The 16134-nt window shown below is 37.4% G+C and overlaps 1 protein-coding gene across 1 annotated transcript; it reads left to right on the forward strand.

The window, feature by feature from the left end:
• The first annotated feature begins 4808 nt into the window (after positions 1-4808).
• LOC140241397 (uncharacterized) lies at positions 4809-10437 on the forward strand. The gene is made up of 2 exons (XM_072321127.1): positions 4809-5277; positions 9920-10437. The coding sequence occupies exons 1-2, from the start codon at positions 4809-4811 to the stop codon at positions 10435-10437; spliced, it is 987 nt and encodes a 328-aa protein (XP_072177228.1).
• Positions 10438-16134: the final 5697 nt, after the last annotated feature.

Here is a 16134-nt window from a genome sequence, read left to right on the forward strand (position 1 = left end):
AGCCAATGGGCGTCTCGTACTGAGTGCGCGAATGCTTGCATAGTGCGCGAACCTTTGTTATAAGTGCGCGATAAACATGTTGCCCGTGGGGTTGGGGAGAGCAGGGGGGGTCGGCTGAGACACCGCAATTTGAGCTCATGGCTGCGCCCAGTGCCATAAAATGTCTGCTGCCCCCAACGAACCCGAATCGGTCAATACGGTTTGATGCGCCACTTTCAGAGCGTGAAATCAATTGATAATGATGGTATTTGACTATAACAGGGGGGCGTTTCATGAAGGAACTTGTCGGATAAAATATCTGACAAGTCAATTATATCCGACAAGTTTTGAGAAATTCTTTAGTCTGATTGGCTGATTTCTCTGAACTTGTCGGATATAATTGACTTGTCAGATATTTTATCCGACAAGTTCCTTCATGAAATGCCCCCCAGATGATGACTTTTGTTGTCGGGAACAAACAGTAAGGGTACCGGTTTTCGACACTTTAGCACATTTCCTTGTTTACCATCAATACTGCGCCGTGTTACCTCGGAATTTCGATATGAAGTTGAGCTACAAAGGCCAATAATAATATGCCTCAAACGAATTCCCATTTGAATGCACTCGCGTTCAATTTTTAAGCGATTTCCGTCACGTCGTCGCTGTCATCAGATTTCGACACTCAGCATCATTTTTCGACACAATCACAGCGCGCATCACACAGAAATCATATGGCGCGTACAGTACGCGTACACTGCATTGTGGACGCAAACTAGCAATCATACTGGCGCAAGTAAATGTCATTTCCTCTATAACGTGTCTTGATATGGGAATGTCGAAATCTGGTGCCACATTCTCAAAGCCAACTCTTTCTACAAGTTTGCTCATCATTTATCACGAATTCAGCCATGAAATTACTAAAGACGATTATGAAATCAAACATCAAGATTTGGCAAACAAACTGATACTAAAGCAAGATAGCCGGCACGGGTGAATTTAATTTTACGGCGTTGTATACAAAATGCGTCATATTGTTTTGAACCCCTAAAAATGGCTGACATTAACATTTCTGCTGACACTGTGTTGCTTTTCTCCTAAATATTCTACCGTCGGATTATGATGACAAGTGACAAACGGTGTTTATATAAGACTAGAAATGTGATTGATAACTTGGTTGATTGCTGAAGTCAGACGTTTGTATTGAGTATAAGATTTTATAAAAATTATCTGCTGGGTGTCGAAATCTGGGTCCTGTTGAAAATTGGTGCACTAACGGTACCAAACGTTCGACCCTCAGGGTTTGAAATGCTATTTCGGGAGGCTATAAATAGCATTTCAAACCCTTCGGGTGGAACATTCGGTATGTTCCCTTCCCCGCCAGTCATCATCTATATAATATTGTGCCATTCGGGCAGTTTCGGCAGTTTGTCGTTACTTTACCCACCAATGCATACTTGGTGTTTTCTACTGCTGCAGTTGTTAGCTGGGAGACACAAGGGTTTATCTTGATGCGATGCCTTTTTTTTTTCGCGCCAAAATGGGAGGAGCCGATGCTGCGGCAGCGCAAATATTTGTTGGCATAAATTGAGGGAGTGTGGATGGCGGGATGTGTCGGGAACGTACCGAAATGGTAGGTATCGGTCAACACGTCGTCTTGACATTTACACCTATTTCGTAATATTGAGAAGTAGAATTCTTGGTGGTATCACAGTCTAGTTCACCTCTTGACAATGCACACACTAAAATCAATATAATTTATATCGACCATTCAATTTTCCTGATGTGCAAAATAAAGATGAAAAAGATGTAGATCCTAGGTATTTTTTGACATCGAATTAAGTGACGCTGTTGAATCATTATTTGTTACTTGCTATAAATAGAATTTCTTGATTATTTTCCGGCAGTAAATTCAGATTATCAAGAAAAGGATTGAATTTGTCAAAGCAATAGTTGAATTATATGCTTTGGCCGAAAATGAAATAAAAATGAAATGAATGAATGAAATGAAAACGTGTGAATTATAGAATATTTGATATGAGGCACCAGTTTCATCATAATACATATATATTATGTTTTCACAAAATTTTTTAGTCAAGTGATAATTACTCTCATCATGGACTATGCATAATGATATCATAATAATGTTTTTTACAATGACTTCGCAACTACAATCATTAATTTTGTCTTAGCTACAGTTTATCGCAACACAATAAATTTCTGATGAGATATAGGCAAGTTTTTCTTTTGATATCATCAATATGATGTAATTACTTTATGATACGCGTGTGAGTTTATGGAAACCCTGTGACCCCATGACATGAATTGCCTCATCTAATTACATGGTACGTTGCAATATCAATATAATCGTTCGGTGAAAATGTGAAGAACTTTATATTTCTGTAACGTTCCCTTGGCCGTCGACCATTCACTGTCCGTCTCTGAGTTCGCTCTGTTTATAAGTGACACATAACAAAACACGATGTGGGTATTGTTAATGTTCTTTAATTTATCATGGCGCTGTATTGGCGTTCTCTCTATGTATAGGCTACCTATTCATATACACCTATATTCCCTGAAACAAAACTGTTGCAGTCGAAAAATGGTAAACAGAGCCGGCTGATAAAGATGCATGAAAGATGACTAAATTAGATACTTACACAGTTTGTAGTTACAAGCGTTTCATGTGAGGGGCGAGGGAGGAGGGTTGAGATGTCTACAATGTAGTTTATTCAGAAGATTCACAATAAGGGTTCCATCGCCGGTCTCTCACATCACCTTTTGGATTGCTTCCCTGCCAAACTGAGTTGAAATAGCGACTCGGAGTAGTCGTGTAAATGAGTCCGGAAATTATGGCATTCCACATTCTTTTTTTCCTTTAAATCCTTTGTTGCAGTCTTGGGGTAATTCTAGAATGTCAACAGAATGTCCACTTAGACCTACTTGTCGCAGACAACCACCAAGGCCAAGCGCGCCGGAACACAAATTATGTGACGGTGTGAGATCCTCGGCGGGGAAGCGAAGAGACCGAGCGGGGGGGGGGGGGGGGTCGATATCCCCTCCTACGGTAGCGACTTTTTGTACAAACAGAGTATAAAAGTCGCGTTTTATAGAGCATTTTAAATCAAATTTCTAGGGAATTAAACATAGTAGAAAAAAATCACTGCGAAGGACTACGATCATAGCTTATGAAATTTCGTATTACACTATTATTTCCTCAAAATAACAGAAGTCACATTTTGTCACGGCAATTTTCTTTCAGAAGCATTTATTTGTACACATTTATATGGGCGAACGACGAGATCGAGAGTTCAGAATCATTGTACATTTTTGTTTCTCATGAGCGTTCTTACGGTTACAGCTCGTTATTCCGAAGGTTCGTTGTTCCGAAGGTTCTTTAGTCCGAAGGTTCGTTATTCCGAAGGTTCGTTAATCCGAAAATGAAACAAGCTCGTTATTCCGAATGTTCGTTACGGACCCTATTTCTTTTCGGATCAACGAACCTTCGGAATAACGAACCCTTTTTCATTTTCGGATACCCAACCTCTAGGTATAGGACAATGTAGGAAATTTGTGTGTTTCGGATTAACGAACCTTCGGAATAACGAAACTTCGGAATAACGAACCTTCGGAACAACGAACAGCACCCCGTTCGTCTACACTGATAGCCGCTTCTATAACAATAATCCATTATTAATGAGCCCGAAACTGTTGGAAATGTTCATGATAAAGTTACTTAAAGGGGCATTCCAGACGATTTTCATAATTTCACATCATGTAGTACATAAATCGACAACTGTATGTATAGATTTGTGGAATTAATTGTGGTTCTTGATCAGAGAAACAATACTTTGAAAAACCTTAAACAAATTACACTGAACAAGGATGATGACATAGGAGGTTCACATATTTCAGAAATGTAGCAGTGTAATTCCATTACAATACCGCTTGCTCGCAAGTTCTTAATTCCATTACAATACCGCTTGCTCGCAAGTTCACCTGTGTAAAATCTATGCATGCCTTCTTCTTTTGTTCTGCTTCCTTGAGCCCCAACTCATGCATACTTATGGTGACTCTGCCATGTCATCATCCTCGTTCATTGCAATTTGTTCTAAATTTTGAAAATATTCTTATTCTTCATCCCAGTTATCATAAATTCTGAAACTCTGTCCTCAGTATAACTAATTTATAGTTGTTCAAATGCAAAAACCTGACAATCATCGGGAGATCTCCTTTAAGTGTTACTCGTTCACCATCTTGGGATTGGCCATTACGTCTTGAATTCCTAATGAGGATGAGCCGCTGGGTGCAATGCGTGCATTGGCTAGGTCAACGCCAGCATGCATTGATGAGCCACTTTCACTTTGCCATTCGGTTTTAGAATGTGATGCATTGTTCGAGCAATTATTCTTGTATTGCTAGAAAGCATAAGGAAAACAAAAGGAAAAATGAAAGGGTTTACTGAAGGTACGTTTCAGGGGGCACACTCGTCGAAGGACGCAAGGCTACCATCTATAAATTTACTTATAAGTATTAGTGTATAGATCTAATAATGTTAGTGTATTATAATTTTCACATTTTCAGTTATGAAATTGACACTTCTTAGACAAAAAGTGCCTTTACTGTTCATTTTGGTCTGTAAAAATTGATTGCTTATTTGTTACAGGGGGCACATGGGGGGGGGGCAAAAACTCGTTTTGCCCCCCCTCCATTTTTTTTTTTTTTTTTTGGGGGGGGGAGGGGGTGGGGGCAAGTGAATCAATGTGCTCTCCTGTGAACGGCTCAAGTGGAGCGATCTTTAAGTCCTCGAATTCAGCGAAAGACGGGGGATCATGCCTGCTGGAGGGAGGAAAGGGCAAAAAACTGGTCGCCGAAAACTGAGGTCAGAACCTACCGAACGTGAACGGAGTGGGGCTGTTTCGACGCCGGCGGAGTCGGGGACAGACGAGCTTAGCTCCGGTACCGATGAGGAAGCGGGCCCTGCTGTTCACTCGGGTGCTCGTTCCAGGGGACCGAGTCTGGACAATACACTGCGGAATGCTATTGAAGAACAGATTGCCCTTTCACTTCGATCGTCGAGCCTTGTCAAACGCATAGCAGATGATGTTTATGACGTAATTGCTACAAAGCTTGAAGAGCGAGTTGTGGAGAAAGTGTATCAAGCTGTCAGTTTGGACTTGAAGAAATACACAGATGAAGTGGGAGCCATGAAACAGAAAATAGCTGAAATGAAGAAGGAAACAAAAGTGCTACAGGATGAGAAAGACAATGCAGAACAATACAGTAGGAGAAATTGTCTCCGGATACAGGCCCGTAGCCAGGGGGGGGGGGGGGGTGCGTCGGGTGCGTACGCACCCCCCCCCCCCCCCAAATTCTGAAAGGTCCACTTTTTCATAATAACTGTTTTTAGCAATTCTCAAGATAACAATCCAAATAAATATAAAGACACATTATATGCTACGTAAATGTGGAAGAGTACGTTTAACAATGTTAAAAATAATTGTACGAAACCCTTTTGTTGTATGAACCATCGGATCGTCCCCATGCACACAAACACAAATGTTATGTATCAATTTGTGCGAGCTATTATTATATTGGCACTGCATGCCATGGCCCCCTTGGCGCGTGTGACCGGTGTTTTTTTTTTTCCACTGGCCGCCCGAGTACGTGCGATTCGTGGATGACATTGAGGTTGACACTTGCATTTTTTCACAGGAACAGAGGTAAGTGGATGAAAATCTAATAGCCTCAAGTTTACATAATTATATGATAAAAATTAAAGAAATTTCCTCGAAATTACTATAATCGAAAACCTGAGACATTTTATATCTACGTCTCACAAAGATATAGTACATGTATATATAAGTACATGTTGGCATGATAATGCCTACGGATAGATTATTATGTCAACTATTTTCCATTATGAATGCATGCTCCAATCAAATTGTGAAAAGGTGGTCATGAATTAGCATTTCTTACGAACGATCAGGAGACACAAAACAAAATGAAAGACCTGTCTTACTCCAGTTCTCTTGTAACACTCATTGGGCCATTATGCATGCCTAGCGAATTATAATAGCTGCTTTTTCTAGCCCTTTTGCTAGTACCAATATTCGAGAAAAGATCATCTATCAAGTAACTGTACGATCTCCGTGCATAATCTACACGTGCTTTTAAACACACTTGCCTACTCGCCTTCAGCTGGCATTTGCTTACGGTTCCAACAAATTATTAGTTATACATTTTCTCATGTTGTGACAGTTCGATTGGTTCTCATTTTAAAGTGAGCCAAAACCTAAGAACATTCTCACTTATAATTTCCAAAGAGTATTATGCAGGCACGCAAACTAAATTTAGTTGTATTTCATTTAAATGTAATGGGTAAGAGGGTATGAGAGAGAATGCTGAGCTATGAAGTAAAATGGTAAAGTAAAAGGTTTGTCAGATAGTATTACAAAAGCCTGAATATTGCAAGAGCTCCGGAGTAAAAACAGTCAGGGAAAAACCCTATGTATGATAACATTGTGAGAGCGTTAGACTGCATTGTGACGCGTCGTTATTTAATTTACATTCTTTATTCATATTTTTCATAAAAAACACAGGTAATGAGCCGGATTGGGTTAAAATTCTCACTTACAGCTTTGTAGAAGTCTGAGTCAACAGTATCACACAGTACTTCAAGACGTATTAGTACAAACGATTTCTTGAGCCTGCACCGTTTCAGGCTCTGTTCTGGATACGGCGGTAGAAACTCATTCTTTTTTGTTGTTTATTTTATCATTATTTACTAATCTCTTTTCTAACTTACAGGTAGCGGATTTCTTTGCAGGCCAAATTCGGAAATGTAGTGTTGATTATTACTTATACATTTTCTCATGTTGTGACAGTTCTATTGGTTCTCATTTTAAAGTGAGCCAAAACCTAAGAACATTTTCACTTATAATTTCCAAAATGTATTATGCAGGCACGCAAACTAGATTTAGTTGTATTTCATTTAAATGTAATGGGTAAGAGGGTATGAGAGAGAATGCTGAGCTATGAAGTAAAATGGTAAAGTAAAAAGTTTGTCAGATAGTATTACAAAAGCCTGAATATTGCAAGAGCTCCGGAGTAAAAACAGTCAGTGAAAAACCCTATGTATGATAGCATTGTGAGAGCGTTAGACTGCATTGTGACGCATCGTTATTTAATTTACATTCTTTATTGATATATTTTCATAAATATATCAGGTAATGAGTCGGATTGGATTACAATTCTCACTTACAGCTTTGTAGAAGTCTGAGTCAACAGTATCACACAGTACTTCAAGACGTATTATAGTACAAACGATTTCTTGAGCCTGCACCGTTTCAGGCTCTGTTCTGGATACGGCGGTAGAAACTCATTCCTTTTTGTTGTTTATTTCATCATTATTTACTAATCTCTTTTCTAACTTACAGGTAGCGGATTTCTTTGCAGGCCAAATTCGGAAATGTAGTGTTGATTATTACTTATACATTTTCTCATGTTGTGACAGTTCTATTGGTTCTCATTTTAAAGTGAGCCAAAACCTAAGAACATTTTCACTTATAATTTCCAAAATGTATTATGCAGGCACGCAAACTAGATTTAGTTGTATTTCATTTAAATGTAATGGGTAAGAGGGTATGAGAGAGAATGCTGAGCTATGAAGTAAAATGGTAAAGTAAAAAGTTTGTCAGATAGTATTACAAAAGCCTGAATATTGCAAGAGCTCCGGAGTAAAAACAGTCAGGGAAAAACCCTATGTATGATAGCATTGTGAGAGCGTTAGACTGCATTGTGACGCATCGTTATTTAATTTACATTCTTTATTCATATTTTTCATAAAAAACACAGGTAATGAGCTGGATTGGGTTAAAATTCTCACTTACAGCTTTGTAGAAGTCTGAGTCAACAGTATCACACAGTACTTCAAGACGTATTAGCACAAACGATTTCTTGAGCCTGCACCGTTTCAGGCTCTGTTCTGGATATGGCGGTAGAAACTCATTCTTTTTTGTTGTTTATTTTATCATTATTTACTAATCTTTTTTCTAACTTACAGGTAGCCGATTTCTTTGCAGGCCAAATTCGGAAATGTAGTGTTTATTATTACTTATACATTTTCTCATGTTGTGACAGTTCTATTGGTTCTCATTTTAAAGTGAGCCAAAACCTAAGAACATTTTCACTTATAATTTCCAAAATGTATTATGCAGGCACGCAAACTAGATTTAGTTGTATTTCATTTAAATGTAATGGGTAAGAGGGTATGAGAGAGAATGCTGAGCTATGAAGTAAAATGGTAAAGTAAAAAGTTTGTCAGATAGTATTACAAAAGCCTGAATATTGCAAGAGCTCCGGAGTAAAAACAGTCAGTGAAAAACCCTATGTATGATAGCATTGCGAGAGCGTTAGACTGCATTGTGACGCATCGTTATTTAATTTACATTCTTTATTGATATATTTTCATAAATATCTCAGGTAATGAGTCGGATTGGATTACAATTCTCACTTACAGCTTTGTATAAGTCTGAGTCAACAGTATCACACAGTACTTCAAGACGTATTATAGTACAAACGATTTCTTGAGCCTGCGCCGTTTCAGGCTCTGTTCTGGATACGGCGGTAGAAACTCATTCTTTTTTGTTGTTTATTTTATCATTATTTACTAATCTCTTTTCTAACTTACAGGTAGCGGATTTCTTTGCAGGCCAAATTCGGAAATGTAGTGTTGATTATTACTTATACATTTTCTCATGTTGTGACAGTTCTATTGGTTGTCATTTTAAAGTGGGCCAAAACCTAAGAACATTTTCACTTATAATTTCCAAAGAGTATTATGCAGGCACGCAAACTCATTTTAGTTGTATTTCATTTAAATGTAATGGGTAAGAGGGTATGAGAGAGAATGGAAAGTGCTGAGCTATGAAGTAAAATGGTAAAGTAAAAAGTTTGTCAGATAGTATTACAAAAGAAACTCATTCTTTTTTGTTTGTTTATTTTATCATTATTTACTTATCTCTCTTCTAACTTAAAGGTAGTGGATCTCTTTGCAGCCCAAATTCGAAAATGCCTAGAGACAGCTAGTAACCAAATATGCAACTATAATTTAATAAATAAGAAATAACCATTCCAGTATATATGTATCTTAGTGTGCACAGTAAGACAGATCAAATCAAATAGGAAAACATCTGAGCATTAAGCCTGAGGTCTGAATTTGCACTCAACTTCTTCCAATGGCTAACGGATGTTTAATTTTTGAATTTCAATGACCTCCAAATTTCACAAAGAAAACCTTCTTAGCATGATGGTTAATATGACATTTGACTGATATTGGAGATGTTTGCGAATCGGATCTACTACCTTTGATATTATTAAATCTAAAATGATTATTTGAAAGTTCGGAAATGCTGGAAATATCCTACCACAAGGAGGCAAAATATAAATGGTTCACATTTACAATTCATTTTGTTTTAAAAATTTTCTTATTTATTTTCGTTTTTGACAAACTCGCATACCAGGCTTCAGGCCTGCTAACGCGGGTATACAATAGAAAAAATTAAAATTAAAACAACACCAGGAAAATCACTATTCTCAATTTTGCGGCGCGCTACGCGCGCAGAGTCTCGAACACAATTAAACTTTGCAACTTCCTGGCAAAATGAGTTTTTACTATTTCCTAGATGAAATACCGTAACGCGATTGCATGCAACAGACAAAAATACGAATTTCCTCGAGACTTTAAAACGTCATTAAAACAGTCAAAATTCACAATTTGCAAGCGCGCCGCAAATTCTTATACAACTTTTGTAGTTCGGTCATCCAAAGAATATATATATATATATATTTGTGTGTGTGTGTGTCATCATTGGTATTGGTACCGGAGGTCCGTTTTTTTAGTGACCGCACCCCCCCTTGAAAAATCCTGGCTACGGGCCTGGGATATATGGCATTCCCGAGGGACCAGATGAGAGGACAGATGAACTCGTTCTAGATATCTTCAACACGAAGCTCGGTCTCGCAGTTCAACCGGACGCGATAGATCGCAGTCACCGCATCTCTGCACGCCCGAAGAAAGACGCTGATCAGGGACGGGAGTCATCGACTTCGGCATCGAACGGGAGGCAAGATGCTGATCGGGGACGCGAGTCATCGGCTTCGACATCGTACGCGAGTGCTACGAGGAGGAACAAACCGAGACCTGTAATAGTGAAATTCAGCAGATACAATGTCCGACATGATGTGTACAGAGCCAGGACGAGATTGAAGAATGCAGATGGACCAAAACTCTGGATAAGGGAGGACCTCACAGCCAGGCGAGCAACTCTCTTTTGGGAACTTGTGAACAGTAACAAGTCGAAGTCCTGCTGGACCCAGGATGGAAACATCTTCGCACTAAGGACACGGGACTCAAAAAAGATCAGCATTAGGACTAAACAAGACTTTGAAAACTTGTAAGAACTCCCTTTTTTTTTAGTTTTATTTTCATTAGTTTTTTATGAATTATGTCTCGATTAACTCACGTGACTCATATTGAATTTCCATGCTTAAGTTGCCGTAAAGAAGTAAAAGAATACCATAATGCCTTATCATGTGTACAGTGTAACAAATGGGCTCATCTGAGATGTTCACGTGCATCTGCTGATACTTTTAATTCTGATGACGATTGGATGTGCGATTTTTGTATCTTTAAAGAACTCCCTCAGTACGTTGATGATCCTGTCACTTCTTCTCGAAATGCTGTTGCATATAATTATGAAAGTGTAGAAAAAAGCTTTGAAAAGCTGAATTTATTATCTGGTATTAATATTTGCCATTTAAATGTTTGCTCTTTGATGAAAAATTTTGATGAGATTCGTAATATTTTAGCCACAACAAACATTCATGTTTTCTCTTTGTGTGAAACTCGATTAGATAACTTTATTTCTGATGCCGAAATATCTATATCAGGTTATAAAAATGTCAGGTTAGATAGAAATAAAAATGGTGGTGGAATTATAACCTACATTAAAGACACCATACCATTCAGTATAAAAATGAATTTTTTGTTGATGGCTTAGAACTGATGTGCTTGGAAATCTGCTTACCAAAGCAAAAACCCTTCTTAATTGTTTATTGGTACAGACCCCCAAATTCTCACAGTTCGCTTTTCGTGAAATTTGAAATTCTTTTACAACTTTTAGAGTCATCTTCGAACGAATTTGTTATCTTCGGGGATCTTAACTGTGATTTGATAAAATGACCTTTGTCAAGTCAATCAAAATCTTTGAAGCGTCTAAGTGAAGATTATGATTTGAAACAATACATAAATAAGCCAACAAGAGTAACCTCTGTGACTGAGACATTAATTGATGTGTTTTATTCTTCCAGTCATGAGAAGGTTTCTTTCAGTGACGTCATCCCACTCAGTTTGAGCGATCATTTTATGACAGTTTGTAATCTTGGTAAAGTAAGAACCATGAAAATGCAACATAAATATACATATGGTCGTAACATGAAAAGATTTGATTTAACTCATTTCAAATTAGATCTCTGTCAAGTTCATTGGGATGATGTGCTTTCTGACCCTGATCCAACAAGTGCTTTTGAAAAATGGTGCTTTAAGTTCAATTTAGTTTTAAATAAACATGCCCCATTAAGAAGAAAAAGAGTCCGTCAAAAAGATACACCATGGATGAATAATGAAATCTTATGTAAAATGCGAGAAAGAGATCGAATGAAAAGAAAAGCTAAAGGATCAGGGTCAGAGAATGATTGGATAATGTATAAGAAACTTAGAAATTCTGTCACATCAATGATTAGGGGATCCAAAAAGAGATATGTTTCGGAAAGCATTTTGAACAATGAAGGTAAATCAAATGCAATGTGGAAATCTTTGAGACGTATCATGCCTAAAAATGTTACTGAAAGCGGTATTCAAAAGATAATTATTGATAATGAGGAAATTGCTGGGTCAAAACATATTGCATCTTGTTTGAATGATCACTTTGTTGATTTAGCAGCTAAGCGGAAATGTAATAAAATATTTGGTGGTAATATGGATCAGTATATGAGCCAAGTAAATTCAACGTTTAAGTTTAAGGTAGTAACAAACAATGATGTTTTGAAATGTATTCATGACATTGCAAGGAATAAGGCCACTGGCCTCGATCAAATACCAGCTAGTATTGTAAAGGATTCTATAGAGTACATTGTTGAACCGCTAACTCACATTATCAATGCGTCTTTAAGCAAAGGGAAAATTCCTGGTGCGTGGAAAAGAGCACGGGTAACGCCTATTCACAAAAGTGGTGACAGAGCAAATCCCTGCAACTACAGACCAATATCGGTCTTACCTGTCCTATCTAAAGTGTTAGAAAAACTTGTGTTTAATCAAGTGTATGACTACCTCTCTGAGAATGACCTATTATGTCATAACCAACATGGATTCCGTCCAAAACATTCCACTTTGACTGCACTTTTATCTCTCACTGAAGATGTCTGTAGAAATTTAGACAATAGGAAAGTAGTTGGTATTGTAACGCTGGACTTAGAAAAAGCGTTTGATCTGATATCATTTGAGATTTTGCTGAAAAAACTACGATGCTATGGCTTTAATCAGAATTCACTAGGCTGGTTTCAGGATTATTTTCATGATAGGGAACAATGCACTTCAGTTAACGGTACCATGTCACAGAGCAGACAAGTAACAAGCGGGGTGCCCCAAGGAAGTATCCTTGGGCCATTGCTGTTCATTATCACTTTGAATGATTTATGTAAGTCAGTAAAAAAATGTTCCCTTTCTCTGTATGCTGATGACACTTGTATGTACTTTGCTGCTAAAGATCCAAAAACTTTAGAGAAAGTAATCAATGAGGATCTGAAATCCGCTATGACATGGTTTTCAAATAATGAATTGCTGCTCAATGTTGACAAATGTCAGTTTATGTTAATCGGTTCAAAGTCAAACTTGAGTCGTTTCTGTAATGTTGATATTCTTCTAAATAACAAAAAAATTATTTAGAGTCATGGAATGCAAATATCCTGGGGTCTTGCTGGATTGTAATCTCTCATGGATTCCACAAATTAACAATGTGAACAAAAAGGTTTTAAAGATGTATTTTGCTTTAAAGCGAATAAGACAGTTCACTGATGAAAAGATGGCGTTAATACTTTACAAAACTTTAATCCAACCTCACTTCACTTACTGCAGCACTATTTGGATGAATGGTCGACAAACTCGGTTAAAACAGCTGCAGACTTTACAAAATAGATGTTTAAGATCTGTACTTGGAGTGAATAGTAGATTTCACACTGAAGCTCTCTTTGAAACCCTCAAGATTGATCAGCTGAAAGAATACTGGGTCAAACAGGCTTTGGTTAATCTGTTTAACTTGCTTCATAATCTCGGCCCACCTGTTTTATCTTCATTGATCGAATTCAATAGTGATGTTGGCTATGCCCTTCGTCATGCTAACTCACAAATTGCTCTTCCAAGACCTCACACAAATTTTCTTCAACTTAGCCCATTATATCATGCATCAAAGCTTTTTAATACATTGCCCAACAATCTCAGACTTATAACAGATTTGAAATTTTTTGGTAAAGAGATCTGTAAAATTGAAAATATCGGCTCTCTTCTTTCATCATGTAGATATTGAATATTAACCTATGTCCTCTTATGTCACTACATGGTTACTACGGTTTCTTTTTCTTGGTTATTTTTTTTTTTCTTATATTTTTCTTTCTTTCAATACTGTAAATGTGTTCAATCTTGTTTATGTTTTGTTTAATTGTATTTCATTGTTTTTATCTATTGTTCTAATGTATATCACGGCCTCGCTGAAAAACAGCTACTAGCTGAATGCGGGCACACTCTGTATGTGTTTTTAACCGTGAATAAATAAAATAAACAAACAAACAAACAAGTGCCCCTTCTGCCCCCCGCTTCCGGCGCCTTTGTCCAAGGCATATATACTCATGCAGTGGGCGCAATTGATGATGATGTAATCGAGTGGACCCTAGAGCTGGAGCTAGTTACGAATCTCGACGTCGACCGTAGAGGTGCGTATGAATCTAACTTAATCGATGAGTACTTTCAAGTTTAAGTAGATCAGTAAGTTGCACCGCAGAACTGCGCCTCGAACATTCTACAGAGTGGATTTGGCGTAATTTAAGTTATATATCATTATTATTATTACCATTATCATCATTATTATTGGTATTATTATTATTATCATTATTTTTATCATTTTTTAATCTCAGCAAATGAAGGCATTCTTATATAGTTTTCGTAAGAGACAGCAATTTTCCCAGATAAAAACAATATTTTCAACATTCAATGCTAGCCTATGAGAGCCATCATCATCAATAATCTCAAATCTCTAATCTGAACAAGGATAATTCAATAACTCCGCTTATATTTTTTTCTAAAGTTTCTGTTTATAAGACCCAAACTATGACATGCATGTGCTCCGACGTTTTTCCCCCGCAAACCATTACCCATCACGCCTACTTTAATCTGATGTTGGCTTGTTTCCGTGTTTTCGTGCTTTCTCGTTCTTCGTTCACTTTTCTTCTCCACTTAGCCTCCTTAGTGTGAGGTAATTTACATTTATATCTTAGCTGTCAACCTAATGGGGGGAAAAGAGAGGAATCACAGCCATTGTTTGTCTGCAATGCAGTGAGAGCTGTTGATGTAGTTTGTGCAATGAGTGCTTGTTTGTATGTGTGTAATAGAAGGAGTGTGTGAGTGACAGGTCGCTGAAATGTATTTTGCAAGATTGAGACTTTTAAAAAAATGGACGGAAAATGAGATAATGTGCTGTATAATAAATCAGGTTTCGCCGCCCAGGGCACTGTTAGATTTCAACAGAGCTACTCGTTTCAGAGTCACCAAAAATGTCCCCACGAGGCCACCCGTTGCCACTGTTACGTGGGGAAATAGAACTGACAGTCAGAGTGTGATATGTTTAGCATTTTCTTCTTCCTCTTGAAAGAGTAAAATGGTGCATGCAGTTCGTTTTCGCTGAAAACAAAGTGAATATCTTTCATACGCCAACGTATAGACTCCTCCTGCGATGCCGACGTCTGTAGTTGCGATGAATCAACAGAGACCATTAAACCTGTCATACTCTTTTCTTAATTCTTTTTTTTAATCATATATATATATATATATATATATATATATAGTGGTATTATCATTCTAGCATTTATTCATGGAGTGTTGTTGTTTCTTGCAGCGCCGTCAGGTAGTATAGCTTATCAAAATAAGCAGTGCCTCGCTTCGGGAGAAAAGATGGAATATGCTTAAATTTTCAGTTAAAAACAATATTGGCATGTAACTTCCAGGTGACGTTCGTCATTCCGAAGGTTTGTTAATCCGCAAATGAAATAAGGTTAGTTATTGGGAAGGTTCGTTATTCCGAAACACACAACTTCCCTATATGCCTATAGATGTTCGCTGATCAGAAATTACGTATGTAGAGTTCTTTGATCCTAACCTAAATCCTGGCGTTATTCCGAAGGTTCTCTAATCCGAAGGTTCGTTAATCCAAAAATGAAATGAGGTTCGTTATTCCAAAGCTATTTCGAAAATGGAGAAAGGTTAGTTAATCCGAAATGTAAAAGAAGGTGCCTCCTGCTACTAATGATCCTTCGGAATTGAGAACCTTATTTCTTTTTAAGAATAACGAACCTTTTTTTTTTTCATTTTTTTGAATAACGAAGCTTATTTCATTTTCGGATGAACGAACCCTCGGAATAACGAATTGTGACGGTAACTTCCAATTGCACTGAAATTCATGCATTGACAATCACAAAGTGTTGAAAGGAAATGTCGTAAGAAAAAAAAAGTCCTTTAAAACGGCCAACGACCAGCAAGAGAACTAATCTGTTGTTATCAAAGATTTTTTTTTTTTGTTATCAATGTGTTTATCTATTTGTTGTGATCTAAGATCACTGTTTCTGAACAAGCAACTTCGCAGGCTGGAAATATATACTCGTTAGTAATGATAAATGTTCGTTTTGTAGAAAAAAAAAAGCGTTGGAAGATAAAAACATTTCTTCAATTAATGTGAGATCAGTAAATCAGTCCGGAATGAAACAGGAAAAAAAAACTATATAAAGGAAGTGTCTGGGGTACAGGTAAAGTTTAATTTGGAAAATAATAAATAA

This window comes from Diadema setosum, chromosome 18 (genome assembly GCF_964275005.1).
Source record: "Diadema setosum chromosome 18, eeDiaSeto1, whole genome shotgun sequence".
NCBI lineage: Eukaryota > Metazoa > Echinodermata > Echinoidea > Diadematoida > Diadematidae > Diadema > Diadema setosum.

What these genes read in the sequence shown, in the direction of transcription:
- LOC140241397 (XM_072321127.1), top strand. Translation starts at nt 4,809, where the DNA reads ATGCCTGCTGGAGGGAGGAAAGGGCAAAAAACTGGTCGCCGAAAACTG. An exon ending in CAGTAGGAGAAATTGTCTCC is followed by an intron (nt 5,278 to 9,919) that starts GGATACAGGCCC and finishes GCTACGGGCCTG; the next exon opens with GGATATATGGCATTCCCGAG.